We start from the raw sequence: 18606 nt of genomic DNA, 5'->3' as shown, positions 1-18606 counted from the left end.
TCTCCCTCTCCCCTCTCTCTCTCTCTCTCTCTCTCTCTCTCTCTCTCTCTCTCTCTCTGTGTCTCTGTCTCTGTCTCTCTGCCTCACTCTCCTGTCTTTGTCTCCCTCTCCCCTCTCTCTCTGTCCCTCTCTGTGTCTCTCTCTGTGTCTCTCTCTACTCTGTCTTTGTCTCCCTCTCCCCCTCCCTCCCACTCTATCTCTCTCTGTCTCTGTCTCTCTCAAGAGTTAGGTATGAAGAAGATGGCATAAAAACTAAAGATACCAAAAGTATGATTTGTTGACGAAGCCCCTGCCCATGTTGGTGGCACGGCTCTGGTGAATCTTCCCTTGTGCACCCGGTTGCTTCAGTTCTCAGTTTGCCCACGACAGGCACTGTCATTTGACATGAACTAGAACAGGGGAGCTTTCTGTCCCAGGTCATGAGAGCTGGGGGCCAGGCAGGGCTGGGGAAACAAGCAGGAATGGAGGAGGAAAAGTGGGACCTTCCCCTTTGCTGAGTCACAGTCACATGGAAGGAGGATTGTCGCAGGGATAGTCTGGGCTTAGATGTGCTCTCACCCCCTTCTTATTCTGCTCTTATGACATTGACTTTTTGAATCCAAATGCAGGACTTTACATTTATTCCTATGAAATTTTCCTCTTTTTTTATTCAGACCAATGCTCTGAGAACCCACCAAGAGTTTTCTTTCTTTCTAATCCTTTTTCACAGCATTTTCTCTTCTCCATTTGAATGTTTCATGAAGGAAGCAGCAGCAGTCAGGGAGGGGGCAGGTGGACTGGGGACAAGTGTTTGTAAGGGAAGGGTCGCGCGTGCGTGTGTGCGTGCCTGTGCATGTGTGTGCATGTGCGTGCGCACATGTGTGCCTGTGTGTGCACATGCGTGTGTGTGTGCATGCGTGTGTGTGTTTCAAAGCCAGCTGTTTCTAGCTGTAGAGCTGATTCTCTTCTGGGAGCAGCCAGGGTGTCTAGATGACACTTAGTTCCCAGAACACTGGACCTGTAGTCAGGTAGACCTGAGTCCAAATCTTCCTTGAGACAGCAGCTGTATGACCGAAAGGCATTTAGCCTCTGTTTGTCTCAGTTTTTCAGTCTGTACAACGGGGATCATAATGGCCCTTACTCTGAAATAACAGGACAGGGGCAGTGAAGTGTTCAGCGCAGTGTCTGGCCCACTGCAGGCCCGCTGCCAGCACCGTTATTTACCACAGCGTTTCTGGTGCCAGCTCACAAAGATACAGCCGCTCACTCACTACTGCTCTCTGTTCTTTCTTCTCTTCTTAGCAAAGAAGTATAAGAAAGTGACTGGCAAAGAGATCTACTCAGACACGCTGGAGAGCACGCCCATGCTGGAGAAGGAGAAGTTTCCCCAGGAATATTTCCCAGAGGTGGGTGAATGTGCAGTCAGCGGCCGGAGTTCTGCACACGCGGCGTCTGTCCTGACTCGGGACCAGGAACAACCATCTCCCCACCTTGGGTCATGGCTCGCCTGCCCTCTCACGGAGAGCACTGAGCGAGAGCTCCCCCAGTCACATTCCTACTGCCAGCGGTGGTCCAGTTAGCCAGCACTAATTAAGCACCCACTGTGTACCCTGTGCTGAGTAATGACGACCTCCACCCTCCAGGAGCTCACTGTCAGGTCACAACCAGCTGTAGATGGTATTGGGAGGGTGGTCCTCTCAGAGAGAGTCGAAGGGGAAGGCTGCTGCCTGGGGAAGGTGGGTTCGAGCTGAGTCGAACTTGAGAATGTGGGAGGTGGAGGGAGGAAAGAGAGAATTCAGACAAAGGTGTGGCAATGGGAGATGGCAGTCAGTGGGGGCAAGGTGGATGAGAGGGAAGTGGGTAACGCTAGTCGTAGGCCCTTCTATTTGATCCCGGAGACCACAGGGGGCCTCTGCAGTTTATTGAGGAGGGGAGCCCCCAGCAGCTGCTGCCATCATCCAGGTACTGGCGGGGAGACACATAGGAGATGATAGGAAGGTCAAACAGCAGCATCTGAAAGCTGCTTGGCTAGGAGTGCTGAGAGAAGCTAAGGATGGCACTAGAGAGGATGGTGTTGCCCTGGGCAGTCTGCAGGAAGGTCGGAGGGGAATGGTAGCAGGATGGATTTAACTCTGGACAGGACCCTTGCATCCATAGAACAGTTGGTGACAGGAGATGGGAGATCTTTGGAGAGCTGGGGCTGGATGGAGAGATCTAGGAGCCATCTTCATATAAAGGCCCCATGGATCCAAATTCTGTCAGTCATGAACTAGTCATGAGACTAGGGATGACCCCCTGCCCTCCCTGGTCCTTCTACAAGGCTACTTCTGGGTCCACAGCATTCATACAACGTCACTCTCAAGCTCTCCCCTCCTCCCCCGCATCACGGACCAGAAAATTTAAGGCCAGAGAAGAAGAGGGACTGTCCCCATAGAGTCCCCCAGGCATGAGTGGCAGAATCGGAATCTGAACTGGGGGTCCCTGGCCCAGAGCCCTGTGTCTTACTGCCTTCTTCCAAACCCCCAAGAACCAAGAAGCAGCTGGCTAGCAAGATAGTGTTCACTTGTGTAGAGAGGCCATGGGCCCATCCACTTGAGGTAAAGAACGGAGAAAGATGAGAGAACTGGGCCTCCATTTCAAATGCAGGCATGAATGTGGGAACACGGGCATCAGAGGACTGGCTTTGGCACAGACTATAGCCGTGTGCTGAGCGTGTGGAGCCTATGGAAGCCTAGTGAAGAATCTGCGCGAGCCTAGAAGCCTCCATGGCCCAGCCCGAGCACGCGGTTCCCGAGCATGGCGCCATATCAGAAACAGATGTCATTTGTAAGAGCTTTCCAAGATGTCTGGGCAATGACAAGGAGAATCATGGAAGAGAAGAAAGCTGGCTGCTTATGAGGGCTCATCCTGTGGACACTGAGGAGAGCGAGCGGAAGGCCTTGGCTGGCACTTCCCCGTCTCTTTGCTTCTGGACTGTTGAGCCCCCATCTTTGGGGCCTACCATAAGAGTCCTGGAGGAGACCTCGGAACGCCATCGAGAGATCGCACAGCACCCTGGAAGCACAGCGTCCCTAGTCATCTCTCTGAGAGCGGAGGGGATCCTGCGTGACTGGGGAGCCCTAGGTGGAAGGGTGCCTGTGACCCCAGGGATGGCTCCCTTCTCTCGCTGCCTCCTCCAGCCCTCTACTTCCTCTGGCCCAGTTTGGAGGAGGGGACAGGACCTTTTCCCGCCCTCTTTTTCCCCCTGCCCCCTGCAGAAGGCTCTTTTTCAGCTGCTTCCAGAACCACAAGTTGTCAGCAAGACTTCTAAGAGACAGGGGCCCTGTGTACTTGGGCTGCTGGGCGTGCTCAGCCCTCCTGCCCCATGGGCCCCTTGCTGATGCTGCAGGACCGCATCATAGTGCAGTCAGTCTGAGCGCCTGTGTTGCTGTCACCCTCTCTCTGAGGGCCATTCAGCCAGGAGCCCCCGTTTGCTGCCCTGGATCATTGCCCCAGCCACAGCCACCCTGATACGTCATCTCTTTCCCTGTACAAAGGAGGCAGGTGACGGGAGCTCACAGCATCACGCACCTAAGCCCACAGACAGTGGCGTGTCCTGGGCCCAGAGCACACAGACCAGAGGCCTGGGGCACACCCTGTTCCCTTTGTAGGATGACTGTGGATCCAGGTGTCCTTGCAGAGTGACCTTGGGTAGTCACCCTGTCAGTCCAGCATTAAGGGGCAGGCTGGGCCTGGAGGCCTCCTCACAACTTGGGAGCTTGCGTGGGTCTCGCCCCTCCATGCACACTCCCAGCCAAGGACAGGGCAGCTACCTGGGCTAGTCCTGATGCAATGTCCTTCAGCCTTGAAGGTGGCAGATTGATGAGGATGGTTTTGTTAAGTTTGGGCGGATTCCCTGGCTGTGTCAGCCATGCCCAGTGTGCTCCACACACACCTTTCTTCCTGTCCCACTCATCTCGAAAAGAAAGTGCTTATTGGAGCCACTGTATTTCCTTTCAGCTTCTCAGGGGCACTGTCCCTGAACTCTCCCCCTCTTCCCTTCTGTCTCAGAGAAGCCCCTCCTCTTCTTCCCAGGCTTGATTCAGGCACCTTCTTTGGCAGCCCCCCACCCACCATCCCACAGCCCTTACACTGAAGGATGCTGTCAGATCTCCTCTCTGGACCCACGCCTTCCCTCCTCAGAGCACCAGCCTGTGTCACAGCCAGAATGCTCCTGGGCTTTCATTCCGTGCCTGCTCCTGCAACAGGGGCTCCATCATCCTGAGCTGGGGGCACCGTCGAGGCCTCCAGCGCGGTCCTCTTTGGGCCATGTCCCACCAGCATGGCCTGTGTTCCTGCCCCCCACCCTATGCCCAGGCCTGGGGCCCATCAGAAGGGCATGGCATGGAGACCTGCGCCACCGTGACTCCCAAGGGTCTGCTTCTCGTGGTCTCTTGCCAAGCCTTCCACACATTTGTCCCATTTTGGGGGGTGAGAATTGGGCTCCGACTGATTTCTTGTTCTTTTATTACCACCGCTTAAGGATGATCTAAAAGTAATTACCGTGATGGGAACGCAGCGCCCACTCCCCGTAATTACTGAGCGGAGTAGAAGGCAAACATGAGGATCATGCTGATTTACGGTGGCCCCTGGGCCAGAGCCCAACGACGCCTCGGGGAGCAGCACTCCAGATAATGGCAGGCCTGCGTAGCCCATCGGGCTCCGTGGTGAGAAATGGCTTGTTATCATAGATCACGGCTCCCGAGCCCGGCTCTTATGAAAGATGAATTAATTTCACTAATGCTTTAATGCAAACCTTTCACGGAGGAGGCCGGGCCGATAACCTCCGTTCAGCCTCTCCTTTCTGAGGGTGATTTATGGGCTCTTTAAGTAGATGAAGCTGCCTGTATTTCCATCCATCTGCAGGCTAAAGGAATCCCATTAAGCGGGGCCTGAGGGGAGCCTTGGGGGCTGGGGCAGTGAAGGATGTCAGGGCCCCAGGCTGGAGGTAGTGCCTTGAACTGAGGCCTCTCCTTGTCACCTGTGGCCAAGAGACCTGGAGTCCGTCAGACGGCTGCTCATGGGAGTGGGTGGGAGGGCTCTTGGGGCTGTGTGCATGGATGAGGGTCACCTCTGCCAGTAAAGCAAACAGCTCAGAGGATGTGTACCAGCAGCCCAGGGCCTGCCATCCCAGCCCCATCTGCCTCATGGGTCAGGGACAGAGCCGGCCATCGTGGTGTTGGCAGCCAGCGGCAGCTGCCCCCAGCCCACACCTAGGAGCCAGTCTCGGATGTTGGCTGGTCAGTACTTTCTGCGGCTCTGCTCAAAGTCCCGTCGGATGCGTAAGGGCCTGGATTCTTGGTGCTGCCAATGCTCTGACTTGGGCCACTGAAGGGAGATGGAATGACAGGCTTGTGGCTCAGATCTGGGCAGTCTGGAGCAGGCAATGGGAACTTCAGGGAGTTTGCCCTCATATGCCACCCTCACGAGCCTGTGCTTGGCGTCCACTCGGTCCAGCCGTGTTCCTTCATGAGAGAGTGAGGGACCAGGTCCAAGGCCCGGGCAGCAGCATCGAGAGACTCTTGTCCAGCACCAGCCCCACAGTGAGGATGATGTTTTGGGCCAGAGCCCCTCTCAGAGAAAGGCCACGAGCCTATCCAGTGGAGCCCACACTGATGGAAGTGCCGGTCCCTGAAACGTCAAGTTGTGACTTTTTTGTGTACTTTTCCTGTGTCCTGGCAAGAATCGACTTCCAGCTGTCCGCCATTTTGTAGACAGTGTGTCACGGGTTCGAGGGCTAGACTTGGAGTCAGGAAGCCCTTGTTGGCCTCCCATCTCTGACCCAGACCAGCTGTGTGAATGAAGGCTAGAGACTGACCTTTCTCAGCAGGCACTTGGGATATGGATGGCCTCAGAGGGCTGACCACCAAACAAAGATGCCTCTGGGATGCTGCCTCTGCTGGCCTGTCTGCTCATGCTGAGGGTCAGAACCACCTCTTCCAGGGAAGGTCTCATCTGTGCCCCAAGTGAGCACGCCTCACCAAGGGCTCAAGGCCCATCCTGGCCTGTTCTGCCCCTCGGTCCTCTGTTGGGTCCCAGAACAGCTGAAGCAGTTCCTGCTCAGACACAGGAGGGAGAGGAGCGCCATGTGGGCCAGTGTCTCTGGCTTCCTGGCATGCCAAGGGAGCCGACTTGAATCCGTTCTCCAGGGGATTGTCTCCCCTCTGAGATATCGCCAGGAGGGCCAGCTGCGGGTGAGGGAAGCAGGGGATTGCAGGGAGCCCAACCCTTCCTCAGGGCTTTTTCCCTGGGAGTGGTGGGCTAGGGCTCTCCTGGGCAGCCTTTAATCTTGTTTACAAAGATTATGAAAGTCAAGATGTGGTTATGGCTGCGAGTTTCTTCAGGAAAGGTCTGGACAAGCCACTTTCTCTCTCTCTTTGCCTCATGTCTTCTCACCTAAGATGCATGTGCTTGGAAAGGGGACAGGCCTTTGCTGCCTGGGGAGCACGCCAGAGTCCCAGGAACATCGTTCTGTCTCACCCATGGCCTCAGCAGGGCGTCCAATGGGCCAGACCAGCTCTCTTGGCCACAGAGAGATTGGTCTGAGGATGTTCCTTTCTTCTTGGCAGGCACTGGGCAGCTCTGGTCTGCAGCCCTGTGGCCTAGCCCCGGCTGGCTCAGTTTTTAATTCACTACAGTGCCTCTCAATAAAACGAGGGTGAAAAGATGAAGTGGGGCTCTGTGCCGGCCCTGATCAATCAGAGCCAGCGGGCCTGTGTGGCCTCCCTCTTCAGAGCATTGCTGTCTGGGGTCTTCGGCCCCCCTGCTGCAGAATATTTATGGAGCTCCTGTTTCTCGAGGGTTTAAAGGTCGGCACACTCTCTCTGGGGACGCCATGCACATCCCAGGTCAGGAACGACTGACATCCAGGGGTAGAGAGGTCTTAGATTTTTAAATCATTTCAAAATTAAAAGCTTGACGGCTTTTCTACAGAGCCCAAACCGCAGTGTTTGATTTCTTTCAGCTGCGTTTAGATGGGTATAGATTTGCTGTGAGCATGTGAATGAGCTCAGGAGACAGTGGCCATGGGACAGCCTGAATCACGGGAGAGAACGCAGCTAGCCATGAGGGGCTTGGGAGGGCACTTCCTGGGCAGGGGCGCTGTCTGCCGCCCTGCTCCTCCTGCCCATCCCCAGCAGGTGAAGCAGACACGGGTCCAGGGCAGGAAGATGATGTCTTCGTTGTCAAGGCCAAGCGTGAGGTTTCTGGCAGCTTTGCTTAGAGCCAACACCGGCCCCATCATCATTGCTGTCTCTGAGGCTGCCCTCCCTAGCCAGCCCTCACATGTACCTTGCCTCAGTTCAGGGGCTCTGTAGGTGAGCACCTTGACAACAGCCTTGGGTTGGTCTCCACCACGTGGCCTTCCTACACGTGGGCTTCCTCACCAGAGCTCACCACATAAATAGAATGAGATCTGGACGAGCCAGACCTGGGGGCTCCCAAGTGAGGGCATACCCTCCACAGATACTGGGTGGCATCTTCTGCACAACTCACGTCTTCTTCCAGAGTGACTTGGATGTGTGGCCAGTGTGGGCCCAGGGAAGAACCCCAACAAAGGTCTTGCTGGCTCCACCCACTGCCCTTCCACCCCCTGTGGCTTCTAATTAGTTGAGTCATCCCATCTCTCCTCTTCACATTTCCTGTTTCCTTTGGGTAAATATGCCCTTCGAGCGATCCGATGTTAGTGCATTTATGAAGCACCTGCCATGTACAAGGCAGTGTGGAGGACTAGGGACGCAGAGGGCCTTCTGTTGCACGAGGATGCCATGTGTAAATAGAGAAATCGCCCTGGCGATTTGGCTGCTACGTCACAGCACAGCAGAGATAGAGGAGGTGAGGGTGCACTGGGTGGAGTCTGTGGCAGGATCTGGGACCTCCCGGAATGTGGAGGCTGCCCTTGGCAGAGGGGGGGCCAGGACCAGAAATGCTGGGGGACGTCTTCAGAAAGAAATGCTAGGGAAGGGGGCCCAGCCAGATCAGATTTTAATCTGTATTATAGAGCAGCAGTCCTCAAAACTCCTTGGTGCCGGCTGAGGAATAGAGGGGTGGATCAATGGAATAGATTAGGTACACGAAACACAGCAGTCAATGACTATAGTAATCTACTGTTTGATAAACCCAAACACCCCAGTTTTGGGGATAAGAACTCTCCATTTGACAAAAACGGCTGGGAAAACTGGAATATAGTATGGCAGAAACTGGGCACAGACCAATATCTAACACCATATACCAAAATCAAGCTGAAATGGGTGCATGATCTAGATAAAGGCTGATACTATAAGCAATCTGGGAGAGCAAGGAATAGTTTACCTGTCAGATTTATGGAGAAGGGAAGATTTTAGGATGAAACAAGGGTTAGAGAGCATTATGAAATGCAAAGTGGATAATTTTGATTACATTAAATGGAAAAGTTTTTGTACAAATAAAGCCAATGTAACCAAGATTAAGAGGGAACTGGAAAATTGGGAAAGAATTTTTACAACCAGTGTCTCTGACAAAGGCCACATTTCTAAAATATACAGAGAACTGATGCAATTCTATAAAAATACAAGTCCTTTTCCAGTTGATAAATGGTGAAAGAATATCAACAGACAGTTTTCAGAGCAAGAAATTAAAGATATCTATAAGCCTATGAAAAAATGGTCTAAATCACTATTGATTAGAGAAATGCAAATCAAAACAACTCTGAGGTACCACATCTCACTGGTCAGATTGGCTAAAATGACAAAATAGGAAAATGACAAATGCTGGAGAGGATGTGAAAAAACTGGAATGCTAATGCATTGTTGGTGGAGTTGTGAACTGATTCAGCCTTCCTGGAGATCAATCTGAAACTATGCCCAAAGGGCTATAAATAATTGCATACCCTTTGACCCAGCTCTACCTCTTCTAGGGCTGTATCCTAAAGAGATCATAGCAGTGGGAAAAGGACCCATTTGTACAAAAATATTTATGGCAGCTCTCTTTTTTTAAAAAAATTATTATTATTGGTTTTCAACATTCATTTCCACAAGATTTTGAGTTACAATTTTTTCTCCCTGTTTTTCCCTACCCTCACCCGAAAATAGCAAGCCTACTGAATACCCCTTCCACCAATCTGTTTTCTTGTACATCCTCCCCCATCACCCCCCCTAATTTTCTAGTAGGGCAAGATGGATTTCTATACCCCAGTGTCTGTATATCTTATTTCCCAGTTGCATGTAAAAAAAAAAAAACCAAGTTTTTTATTTAAAACATTTGTTTTTAAAACTTTGAGTTCCAGATTTTTTCCCTTCTTCCCTCCTCACCTGCCCCCACTGGGAAAATAAGCAATTCAATATAGTTTGTACATATGTAATTACACAAATCATTTCCATAGTAGTTATATTGTGAAATGTAATTGTATTTCCCTCCATCTTAGCCCAACCCCCACTTATTCTATTTTCTCCTTTGACCCTATCCCTTTTCAAAATTTTTTGCTTCTAACTACCCCTTTCCCATAATCTGCTCTCCCTTCTATCATTCCCCCTGTTATCCCCTACTCCCCTATTTTCCTGTAGGGTAAAATACCCAACTGAATGTGTATGTTATTCCCTCCTTAAGCCAAATTCAATGAAAATAAGGTTGTCCCATTACCTTTCACCTTCCTGCTCTTCCCCTCCATTGTAACAGTTTTCTCTTGCCTTTTATATGAGATAATTTACCCTAATCTATCTCTCCTTTTCTCCTTTTCCCAATAAATTCCTCTCTCACCTCTTAATTTCATTTTTTAGATATCACATCCCTTCATATTCAACTCATCCTGTGCCCTCTGTATACGTACACATGAACATACATATGTCCACACACGCATACACATATATATACACACACCCTCCTATACATATTATAAATGTGTGTGTGTATGAGAAAAGTCTTATGAGTTACAATTATTGGTTTTCCGTGTAGGAATGTACATAGTTCAACTTTAATAAGTTCCTTTTGATTTCTTTTTCCTGTTTACCTTCTCATGCTTCTCTTGCTTCCTTTATTTGAAAATCAGATTTTCTGTTCAGCTCTGCTTTTTCATAAGGAATGCTTGAAAATCCTCTGTTTCATGGAATGACCATATTTTCCCCTGTAGCATTATACTCAGTTTTGCTGGGTAGGTGATTCTTGGTTTTAGTCCTAGTTCCTTTGACCTCCAGGATAACATATTCCAAGCCCTTTGATCCCTTAATGTAGAAGCTGTTAGGTCTTGTGTTATCCTGATTGGGTTTCCACAATACTCAAATTGTTTCTTCCTGACTGCTTACAGTATTTTCTCCTTGACTTGGGAACTCTGACATTTGCTTATAATATTCCTAGAAGTTTTCTTTTTGGGATGTTTTTCAAGAGGTAATTGGTGAATTCTTTCAATTTCTATTTTGCCCTCTGGGTCTAGAATATCAGGACAATTTTGCTTGATAATTTCTTGAAAGATGGTGTCTAGGCTCTTTTTTTGATCATGGCTTTCAGGTAGTCCATTTTTAAATGATCTCTCCTGGATCTATTTTCCAGTTCAGTGGTTTTTCCAATGAGATATTTCACATTGCCTTCTATTTTTTTAATTTGTTTGGATCTGTTTTATAGTATCTTGATTTCTCATAAAGTCATTAGCTTCCATTTGCTCCAGTCTAATTTTTCAGGAGTTATTCTCTTCAGTGAGTTTTTGAAATTCCTTTTCCATCTGGCAAATTCAGCTTTTTAAAGCATTCTTCTCCCCACTGGCTTTTTGGGCCTCTTTTGCCATTTGAGTTAGTCTATTTTTTAAGGTGTTATTTTCTTCACTGTATTTTTGGGTCCTTTAGCAGGCTGTTGACTCACTTTTCATGATTTTCTTGCATCATTCTCATTTCTCTTCTCAATTTTTCCTCCACTTCTCTTACTTGATTTTCAAAATACTTCTTGACCTCCTCCATAGCCTGTAACCAGTTCATATTTTTCTTGGAGGCTTTTGATGCAGGAGTTCTGACTTTACTGTCTTCCTCCCGCTCCATGCCTTGATCCTTTTTGTCCCCCCAAAAAGGATTCTGTGGTCTGTTTGTGCCTCATCTGCTTGTGGCAGCTCTTTTTGTGGTGGCAAAGAATTGGAAATCAAGAGGATGCTCATCAAGTGGGGAATGGCTGAACAAGTTGTGGGATATGAATGTAGTGGCATATTACTGTGCTGTAAGTGAGGAGCTGATGTGCTTCATAATAACGTGGAACTTTGTACACAGTTACAGACACATTGTGTCTGTGGTGACTGACTTGGATAGCCTGGGCTCTTCTCACTAATGCAGGGTTATAAGACAACTCCAAAAGACTCACGATGGAAAGAGATGTCCCCATCCAGAGAGAGCAGCGCAAAGTCTGATCACACTGAAGCGAACTATGTGCTCCCTCTCTTTTGTGTTTAGTTTTTGTCTCATTCCTTCTCATTGTTCACTCCGTTGGTTATGATCCTTCTTCACAACTTGACTACTATTTAATGTGAAGGTATTTATAGAGCCTATATCAGATTGCATGCCACCATGGAGGACGAGGGGGAGAAAATGGAACTGAATGTTGTAAACCAAAAGTACATAAATAAATATTTTTTCAAGTAAAAGAAGGAAATGCTCTCCTGCCCCATCCCTGGCCAGCAGACCAAGGTGGCGTTCCTTTGTCCAGCAGCCCCTGAGAAGTGCACTGGCAGGCTGAGAGGGCACCTGGGAGATGATTGAGTCTGGCCCCTCTGGCCACTGGTGCCCAGACAGGTGTGGCTCATAGGCAGTAAAGCCAAGATTCGAATCCAGGTCCTCAGCCTCCAAATACTCAGGCCTTCCCAACATGTCTCTCTTCCCTCTCTCTCTCTTCCTATCCCTCTTTCTCCCTTACCTCTCTGTCTGCTTCTCTCTCTTTCTCTGTCTCTTCATCTCTCCCTCTCTCCCACTCTGTTTCTATCTCTCCCTCCCTCTCTCTGTATCTGCCTCCCCGCCCTCCCTCCTGTCCTGTCTCTTTCTCTCTGTCTCTCCCCTTCTTCATCTCTCCCTCTCTCCCACTCTGTCTCTATCTCTCCCTCCCTCTCTCTCTCTGTATCTGCCTCCCCCCCCCTTCCTGTCCTGTCTCTTTCTCTCTGTCTCTCCCCTTCTTCTTCTCTCCCTCTTTCCCTTTCTCAATGACCCACCTTGGTCAGAGGCACCTATGGTGGCTTTCGAGCCCCTGAGAAGGAGGGGTTGACCCAGTCCTGTGGGTCCTCGTGTCTTCCCCTCCCCCTGCCCATGGCCCTGGGCAGTGCCTCCCACCTGTGGAGTGACAGGGCCGTGAGTCCTGTGGGGGTCTGACTCTTCTGGCCTCTGTCTGTGACCTGATGGACCCTGTGTTTATTTTTCAGTGCAAATGGTCCAGGAAAGGCTTCCTCCGGACGAGGTGGTGCATCTCTGACTGGTATGTCGTGTCTGGCTCTGGGGGTGGTGGGGCATGGGCCCCACAGAGGCTGCGTCTTTTTAGCTGGTAGCATCCTTGGGCCCATCCAGTGGGATTGACCTTTCTGTTAGGACAGCAGGGACTTTCCCTGAAGGGTCATGTCTGGTGTCTGTGAGGACAGGCTCTGGTGACGTTGGCTGAGGGCCTGGCCTTTCCCCTTGGGTCCCAGAAAGGGTCTACTGCCCCCTTCACATGGGAAGGGTTTTCATTAATCCTTTCAATAATGGGCAGAGTCGGCTTTGGCCTGGCATCCTCCCCGAGCCCCTTCTGTATGTGTTTCCATGTAAGACCCCGCTTAGAAGGAACAAAGACTGTCCTGCCCTTCCAGCCAGGTGGGGTGGGTAGGATAGAACAAGCCTTGCTACATGTTGTGTTTCAGTCACACACATACACAGGCAGCATTCCAGCCCACAAGATGCCCAAGCACCCTGAGACCACACTGCCTCATGCCCAGGGGATTAACCAGTGGCCGTGGCCTGTGTCCTGAGCCCCATGTGGCAGGAGGGGCCACATGAACGAACCTCCCCCCCCCCCGGGACTGGCATCATGGCTGTGTGGCCTCCCCAGGGTGCCTGGTGGTCAGGAGGTAATGCTGGTGGCACAGGACTGTCTATTCTTCCCCCACCTCATGCCCTTACTGGCCTTGCTTGGGCCGTGGAGGTCACCCCTTGGTCTCCCTTTGTACCATCCTTTGAGATCTCTGCCCAGGGCAGGCTTTGGCTCCCAGGGCCCATCAATCAGGAGAGGCACCTGGGAGGCAGGAAGAGTCCTGGCCAAGGCCCCAGAGCTCCCCCAGCCTCAGTTTCCTTAGTTGTAAAACATGGGCAAGAGCCTCTGAATGTCAGGGTTGTTACAAGGAGCAGATGAGAGAATGTGTCTTAACAAACTTCCACTTTAGAAATGAGAATTCTCATTTGGTGCTAATGGAGAAAATCCTGGGACTGGCACTCGGGGCCCCACAAAAGCTTTCTCCACACTTCATCTCTCATTCCCACGTGTGCACATCCTGGCCTGGCCACGTGAGCTGACCCTGGCCTCCCCATTCTCTGCCTGCCCCCTCCAGCCTTCTAGGAGAAGGGAGCCGGGCTCGAATCCCACCTTCAGAGGCATGCGCCTGGGCCAAGCCGGTGCCTCTCTCAGCCTCAGCTCTGAGGTCTGTAAGAAAGATGGGCTCTCCACCACGCAGAGCCCCACAGGACCAGAGGAGGCTGTGTGTGGCAGTGCTTCCCAAACTTCCAGCCACCTGACAGGGGCCTGCAAAGTTCCGGGCCATTGGGAGCCCTGACTCACTGCTTCTGGCTGGCTGGCTTGGCCAGCCCCCTAACCTGGGCCTCAGTTTCCCTGTGTGTAAGGCCTCTGGGGTGCTATACATATGGCCCTCCTTTACCCCCTCTCTCCTCTGGTCTCAGGGAGTGTTGGACCAGCCAGCCTCCAGGCCTGAGCACCCAGAGCTCTGGGTGGCATGGGGGATGGCCCTGTGCTGGGCCATGCAGTCCTGGAGGCTTCTACAGCACTAGGGCCCCAGGGTGTAGCCATGGCAGGGCGGACTCACCTCTGTCATTCCTCCTGTCTTGCAGTGCCTTCGACCTGGTGAACATCCACCTTTTCCACGATGCTTCCAATCTGATTGCCTGGGAAACAAGCCCATCAGTTTACTCCGGAATTCGACACAAGGCCCTGGGCTACGTGCTTGACCGGTAGGTGTAGGCTCTAGGCCAGCCCCTCCAGCGGGATCCGCTGGGGATTTGCTCCAGCTGACGGCCTGCTCACTCCCCGTTTGAGACAGTATGAGCAGGAGATGGGGTGGCAGGTTTGGGCAGGGTGGGCATCAGACTCTGCTCCCAGGATCCTCCTTGACCCCCGGGCATCAGGGCACCCGTCCACCATGGCTGGCAGGGGGCTTCTCTGGCAGACCTGGAGATGTGGCGGCAACTCTGGCAGGGCCAGGGTCTATCTAACACATCGTGCCCGCCTGTCCAGACTCTCTGGGGGGGTACCCACTGGTCTCTATGTCATCTTCGAGCCATGGGGGTCACAGCAGAGAGGGGGGAGCACTTTGGGCATGGACGTGGGGTCTGCCTCTTGTGTTCTGGCCCCAGTCTCCTTTGAACAGTGGTGATGATGGTGCACCTCTCTTCCAGCCCCTTCCCAGTTCCCTCTGGCACTCTCTGTTCCCAGGAGGTCCTACCGTCCCTTCCTCAGTACCCTTTGGCCCTTCTGTGTGCCTACAAGGTCCTGCTGCCCCTTCCCCCAGTTTCTTTGGCTCAGAATTGTCCTGGTGGCAAGTCCTCCCTTCCTGGGCACAGTGGCTGTCCTGAAGGACCCTGCACCATCATTCTTGACCCCCAGGGAGCAGCCAAGAGCCTCTGAGGGGATGGTTTCATGTGTCCACCAGGGTCTCTGCTGGCATGAGGGAGTGCAATCCTCCCATCTGAGCTGAACTGTCCTGGGAAAGAAGCCCCTTCCCCTCTGGTATCCCTGCTTCTCCCACCCCATAGTGGCTGTAGAGTTTGGGAATTGCCCATGGGCAGATCAGAAGCAGAGGCTTTTGGGTGCTAGGCATATGCCCAGGGCACAGGACTCTCCTTCAACCCTGATCTGGTACCCCCCAGGCAGGGCTCCCCACTGCGCCACTCTGCCCCAGCCAGCCTCACGTGTCCACGTCCCAGGCTGTGGCTCCTGACTGTGCCCTTCCCTTCTCTGAGGGCCCAGTTCTGGGACCAGACCCTTCAGGGAGCCTCCCTTCCCTCCCCTGTGTCTGGCCCAAGGCTCCCCCTGCCCTGTCCCAGTGGAGATTTATGGGTGTGCTGTCTCCCAGATCCCTGCCTGCCCCAGGAGTTCAAATGGATAATTGAATTCTCTCCTGTGTACCCAGCTTGGGGCTCAGAGCTGAGGCTAGAAAGGAAATATAAGGGGGGAGCTCCCGGTAGAGGGGACAGGTGGCATTCCTGGTTGGGGGGAAGGGGGCATTCCTGGTGGGGGGGCACTTCTGGTCGGGGGGCCAGAAGGGCACCTGCTGTAGCAGGTAGTGGGGGGAAGCCTGGGCAGCCCCTCCAGCCAGTCTGGATGGAGTGTGCAGGTGTGGACCTTCCCATCCCCTCCTCCTTGTGCAGACCCTGGTCACCTTGGTCAGGATTGTTTTAGTAGCTGTGGGGGAGTCTGCCTGTCCTCTGGGCCATCCTCCTTTTAGGCACATGTGTGGTCATGTCACTCCCTACTCAGTAACCTCCTGTAGCCCAGCTGGGCTCACACTGGCCCTCCCTGGGACCCCAGCCTGGCTTCCTCCCCGCCCAGCGCCTTGTTTCCTCAGGTCTCTGCTCATAGTCTGGGCCCCTCCCCCCGCTGCCGGCCCAGCCCCATCAGGGATAGTTGTCTGGTGTTGGTTTGGTGTGTGGTGATTTAGGCACACATTGCCCTCCTGGACTGGACATCCCTCCTGGGGGCACAGTGGGCACTTGGGCAATGCCCCCAGTTGCTACAGACTTTAAATGACCACTCTCCTGGCTGGGGCTGGGGGCCCACCACAGATCACCAGCCCGTGGGTTCAGGTGTCCAGCCCTCTCCCTGCTCTTCCTCCTGGATGCTTGCCTGGCTCCTGGTCTGTGGTTCTGTCCTTCTTGGTCATGAGTGCAGGTGATGGCATGGTGCCCCCGCGGGCCTCCTGTGCCCCTGCAGCCCATCATGGCATGGTGCCCCTGTGGACCTGCTCCCCTGCATCTGGTGATGGCACAGCCCCCACAGGCCTCTTGCTCCCCTGTGGCAGACCCTTATGGAGCCCACTGTACGTCTTCCTTTTGGCCTGATGGGGGAGGTGTCTGTGAGCTCTTAGTGGCAGGGCAGGAGACCCCCCACGATGCCCCAGGGAGTGCTGCCCAAGGACCAGGGCTACGCACTGTGGGGCCACGCATCATTAAAATTGACCCTCACCAATAGCAGCCTGGGCTTTCGGGGGCGCAAGCGGTGCTGGGGCTTTGCATTCCCGTGAATCGGCCTTTTGAGAGCTCAGCCAGCCGGAGCCGGGGACCTCCAGAGCGCAGCACAAAAGGGGAAGTTGGAGGCTCAGTGAATAATGGGCAGCCCCTGTCAGCAGCCACCAGCAGGGTCTTTTCTGCTCCGCTGATGGGGGAGGACAATGCCGAGGCACTCCCTTTGACGGAGTGCTGCCACCAACAGTGTCCCCATTCAGAGGCTTTGGGAACCCACGGGCCATTGTGCGCATCCCTCCTGCAGACGGCAGGGGACGGCCAGGCTGCTTCCCCTGCTGCTGATCTGCCCTCAGAACACCAGTCAGGATGGATCTCGGGCCGCGTTGGCCTTCGGGGGCTGCCCCCTTCTCGGGCAGGGCTCCTGTCCCATGTAGGGAGTTCTCAGGTCTCGCTCCCAGCTCAGCCTGCTTCCTTCCACAGGGAGGCTCCATCCCCCATCCTAGCGGGCCCTTGGCCAGGGGCTGCCCTTCAGATGGCCTCATTGAGAAGGAGAAGCTGGGGCTGAATCTCCTGGGTGGTCAGCCACTGGGAATGGGCAGGGACTGGGCAGGACCCAGCAGCTGACTGCTGAGGGGTGTAGGGCAAGGACTGCCAAGTGAAGGGAAGGGCATACGAAGAGATACGAGGAAGGGAGACTCTCCCCGTGATGCTCACACTCGGGCTCCCCCACACAATACATACTCTACTCATATGCACACACACTCACACATACATACTCATACACTCACTGATACACTCACATTCATCCATCCTCTCACACCCACCCACACTCACACACATCCTCTAAAGACTCAAGGCCCAAATAATTGGTTGACAAAAGCAGATTTGGGCAGGATCGCCTGGTGCCTTCCCGGGCACGCACTGGGTGACCTACGGGACCCTGACCCTCAGGTGTTCACATGCGCCCTTCTTGGCTCCACAGAGGAGGGGACCTCTGCCCCTTGCTGAGGGGTGGGGGCTCCGGAGGGTGTGAACACTTAATACCTCAGGGGCAGCCTGGCCTGGCCTGCAGGATGGGCCGACCCCACGGGCCACGGAAACTTCCTACAGCCCTGCACACCATTCAGGTCTGTGAAATGGGATTTTTTTTTCACCAGTGACAGAGCTTTTCTGTGCCCCTTTGGAAATGGGTCTGGGCCTCGCTCAGCAGAAACATTTCTCCATTCCAACTGTGAAATCCTGGCGTGAAGCGGCCTTTGTGTGCACCGTCATTTTCTCACAAATACAGTCCATTGTCAGATTGCCGGAGTTAATTTGATCAACATTGGAGCATTTAACTTTTGTGCCCACTCAAAAGAGCTGTTTCATGCCCATTTGTGGCATTCAGAAGAGATGATTACCAGAAAAATAATGTGCCCAAGCACAATTGGGAGCAATTAGTTCCCCAGGGAGCGGCGAGTGATGCACGGCCTCCACATAGCGCCCCTTTGTCGCTCTGGGGACGGTCATCAGTCAGCTGTCACCTCAGCTCAAAGGCCCCTCCAATCGAAATGTTTCTCTTGAGGCTTTTCCCAGAACGGGCAGATGAATGAGCCAAAGAAAAACCACTTGGTCTCTAGGCAAAGGGAAACTCAACTCGAAAGATGTGGTTCATTTCAGAAGTCACTGCAGCATCCTGGCTGCTTCACCCGGAATGTGTGTGTGTGTGTGAGTGTGATTGTGTTTATGTATGAGTATATCTGAGTGTGTGTATGTAATTGTGTGTAAGCATATCTGTGCATTAATGTGTGTGTTAGTGTGCGTGTGTGCATGTGCATGTTGTGCTTGTGTGTGCATGTGTTAGTGTGATTGTGTGTAAGTGTATGTGAACATGAGTGTGAGTGTCATTGTGTTTATATATGAGTGTATCTGAGTGTGCGTATGTGTGTGTGATTGTGTGTAAGCATGTCTGTGTGTTAATGTGTGTGAGTGTGTTAGTGTGCGTGTAAGCATGTGTGTGATTGTGTATGTATGAGTGTATCTGAGTGTCTGTATGTGTGTGAGTGTGTGTAAGCATGCCTATGCGTTAATGTGAGTGTGTGTGTGAGCGTGTGTGTCTATGTGTGTTAGTGTGATTGTGTGTATGTGGGAGTGCATGTTGTGTCTGTGTGTGCGTGTGTTAGTGTGATTGTGTGTATGTGTGTAAGTGGATGTGTGAACATGAGTGTGTGTATGT

General features: G+C 52.7%; 1 protein-coding gene across 1 annotated transcript in view; it reads left to right on the top strand.

Moving 5' to 3' along the window:
• The window catches only part of INPP5A (inositol polyphosphate-5-phosphatase A), a 188248-nt gene that overhangs the window by 94633 nt on the left and 75009 nt on the right, over window positions 1-18606 (top strand). Inside the window, exons 6-8 of the mRNA XM_069101631.1 lie at window positions 1282-1385; window positions 12374-12426; window positions 14043-14162. Of these exons, the coding sequence (XP_068957732.1) occupies window positions 1282-1385; window positions 12374-12426; window positions 14043-14162 (277 nt within the window). The remainder of the gene's footprint in view (window positions 1-1281; window positions 1386-12373; window positions 12427-14042; window positions 14163-18606) is intronic.

This window comes from Petaurus breviceps, unplaced genomic scaffold (genome assembly GCF_028583685.1).
Source record: "Petaurus breviceps papuanus isolate PSGF00001 unplaced genomic scaffold, PetGlider_PUasm1.0 490, whole genome shotgun sequence".
NCBI classification, from domain to species: domain Eukaryota; kingdom Metazoa; phylum Chordata; class Mammalia; order Diprotodontia; family Petauridae; genus Petaurus; species Petaurus breviceps.
Note: the sequence above shows the minus strand (reverse complement) of the source record. Positions and strands in the feature narration are given on the sequence as shown.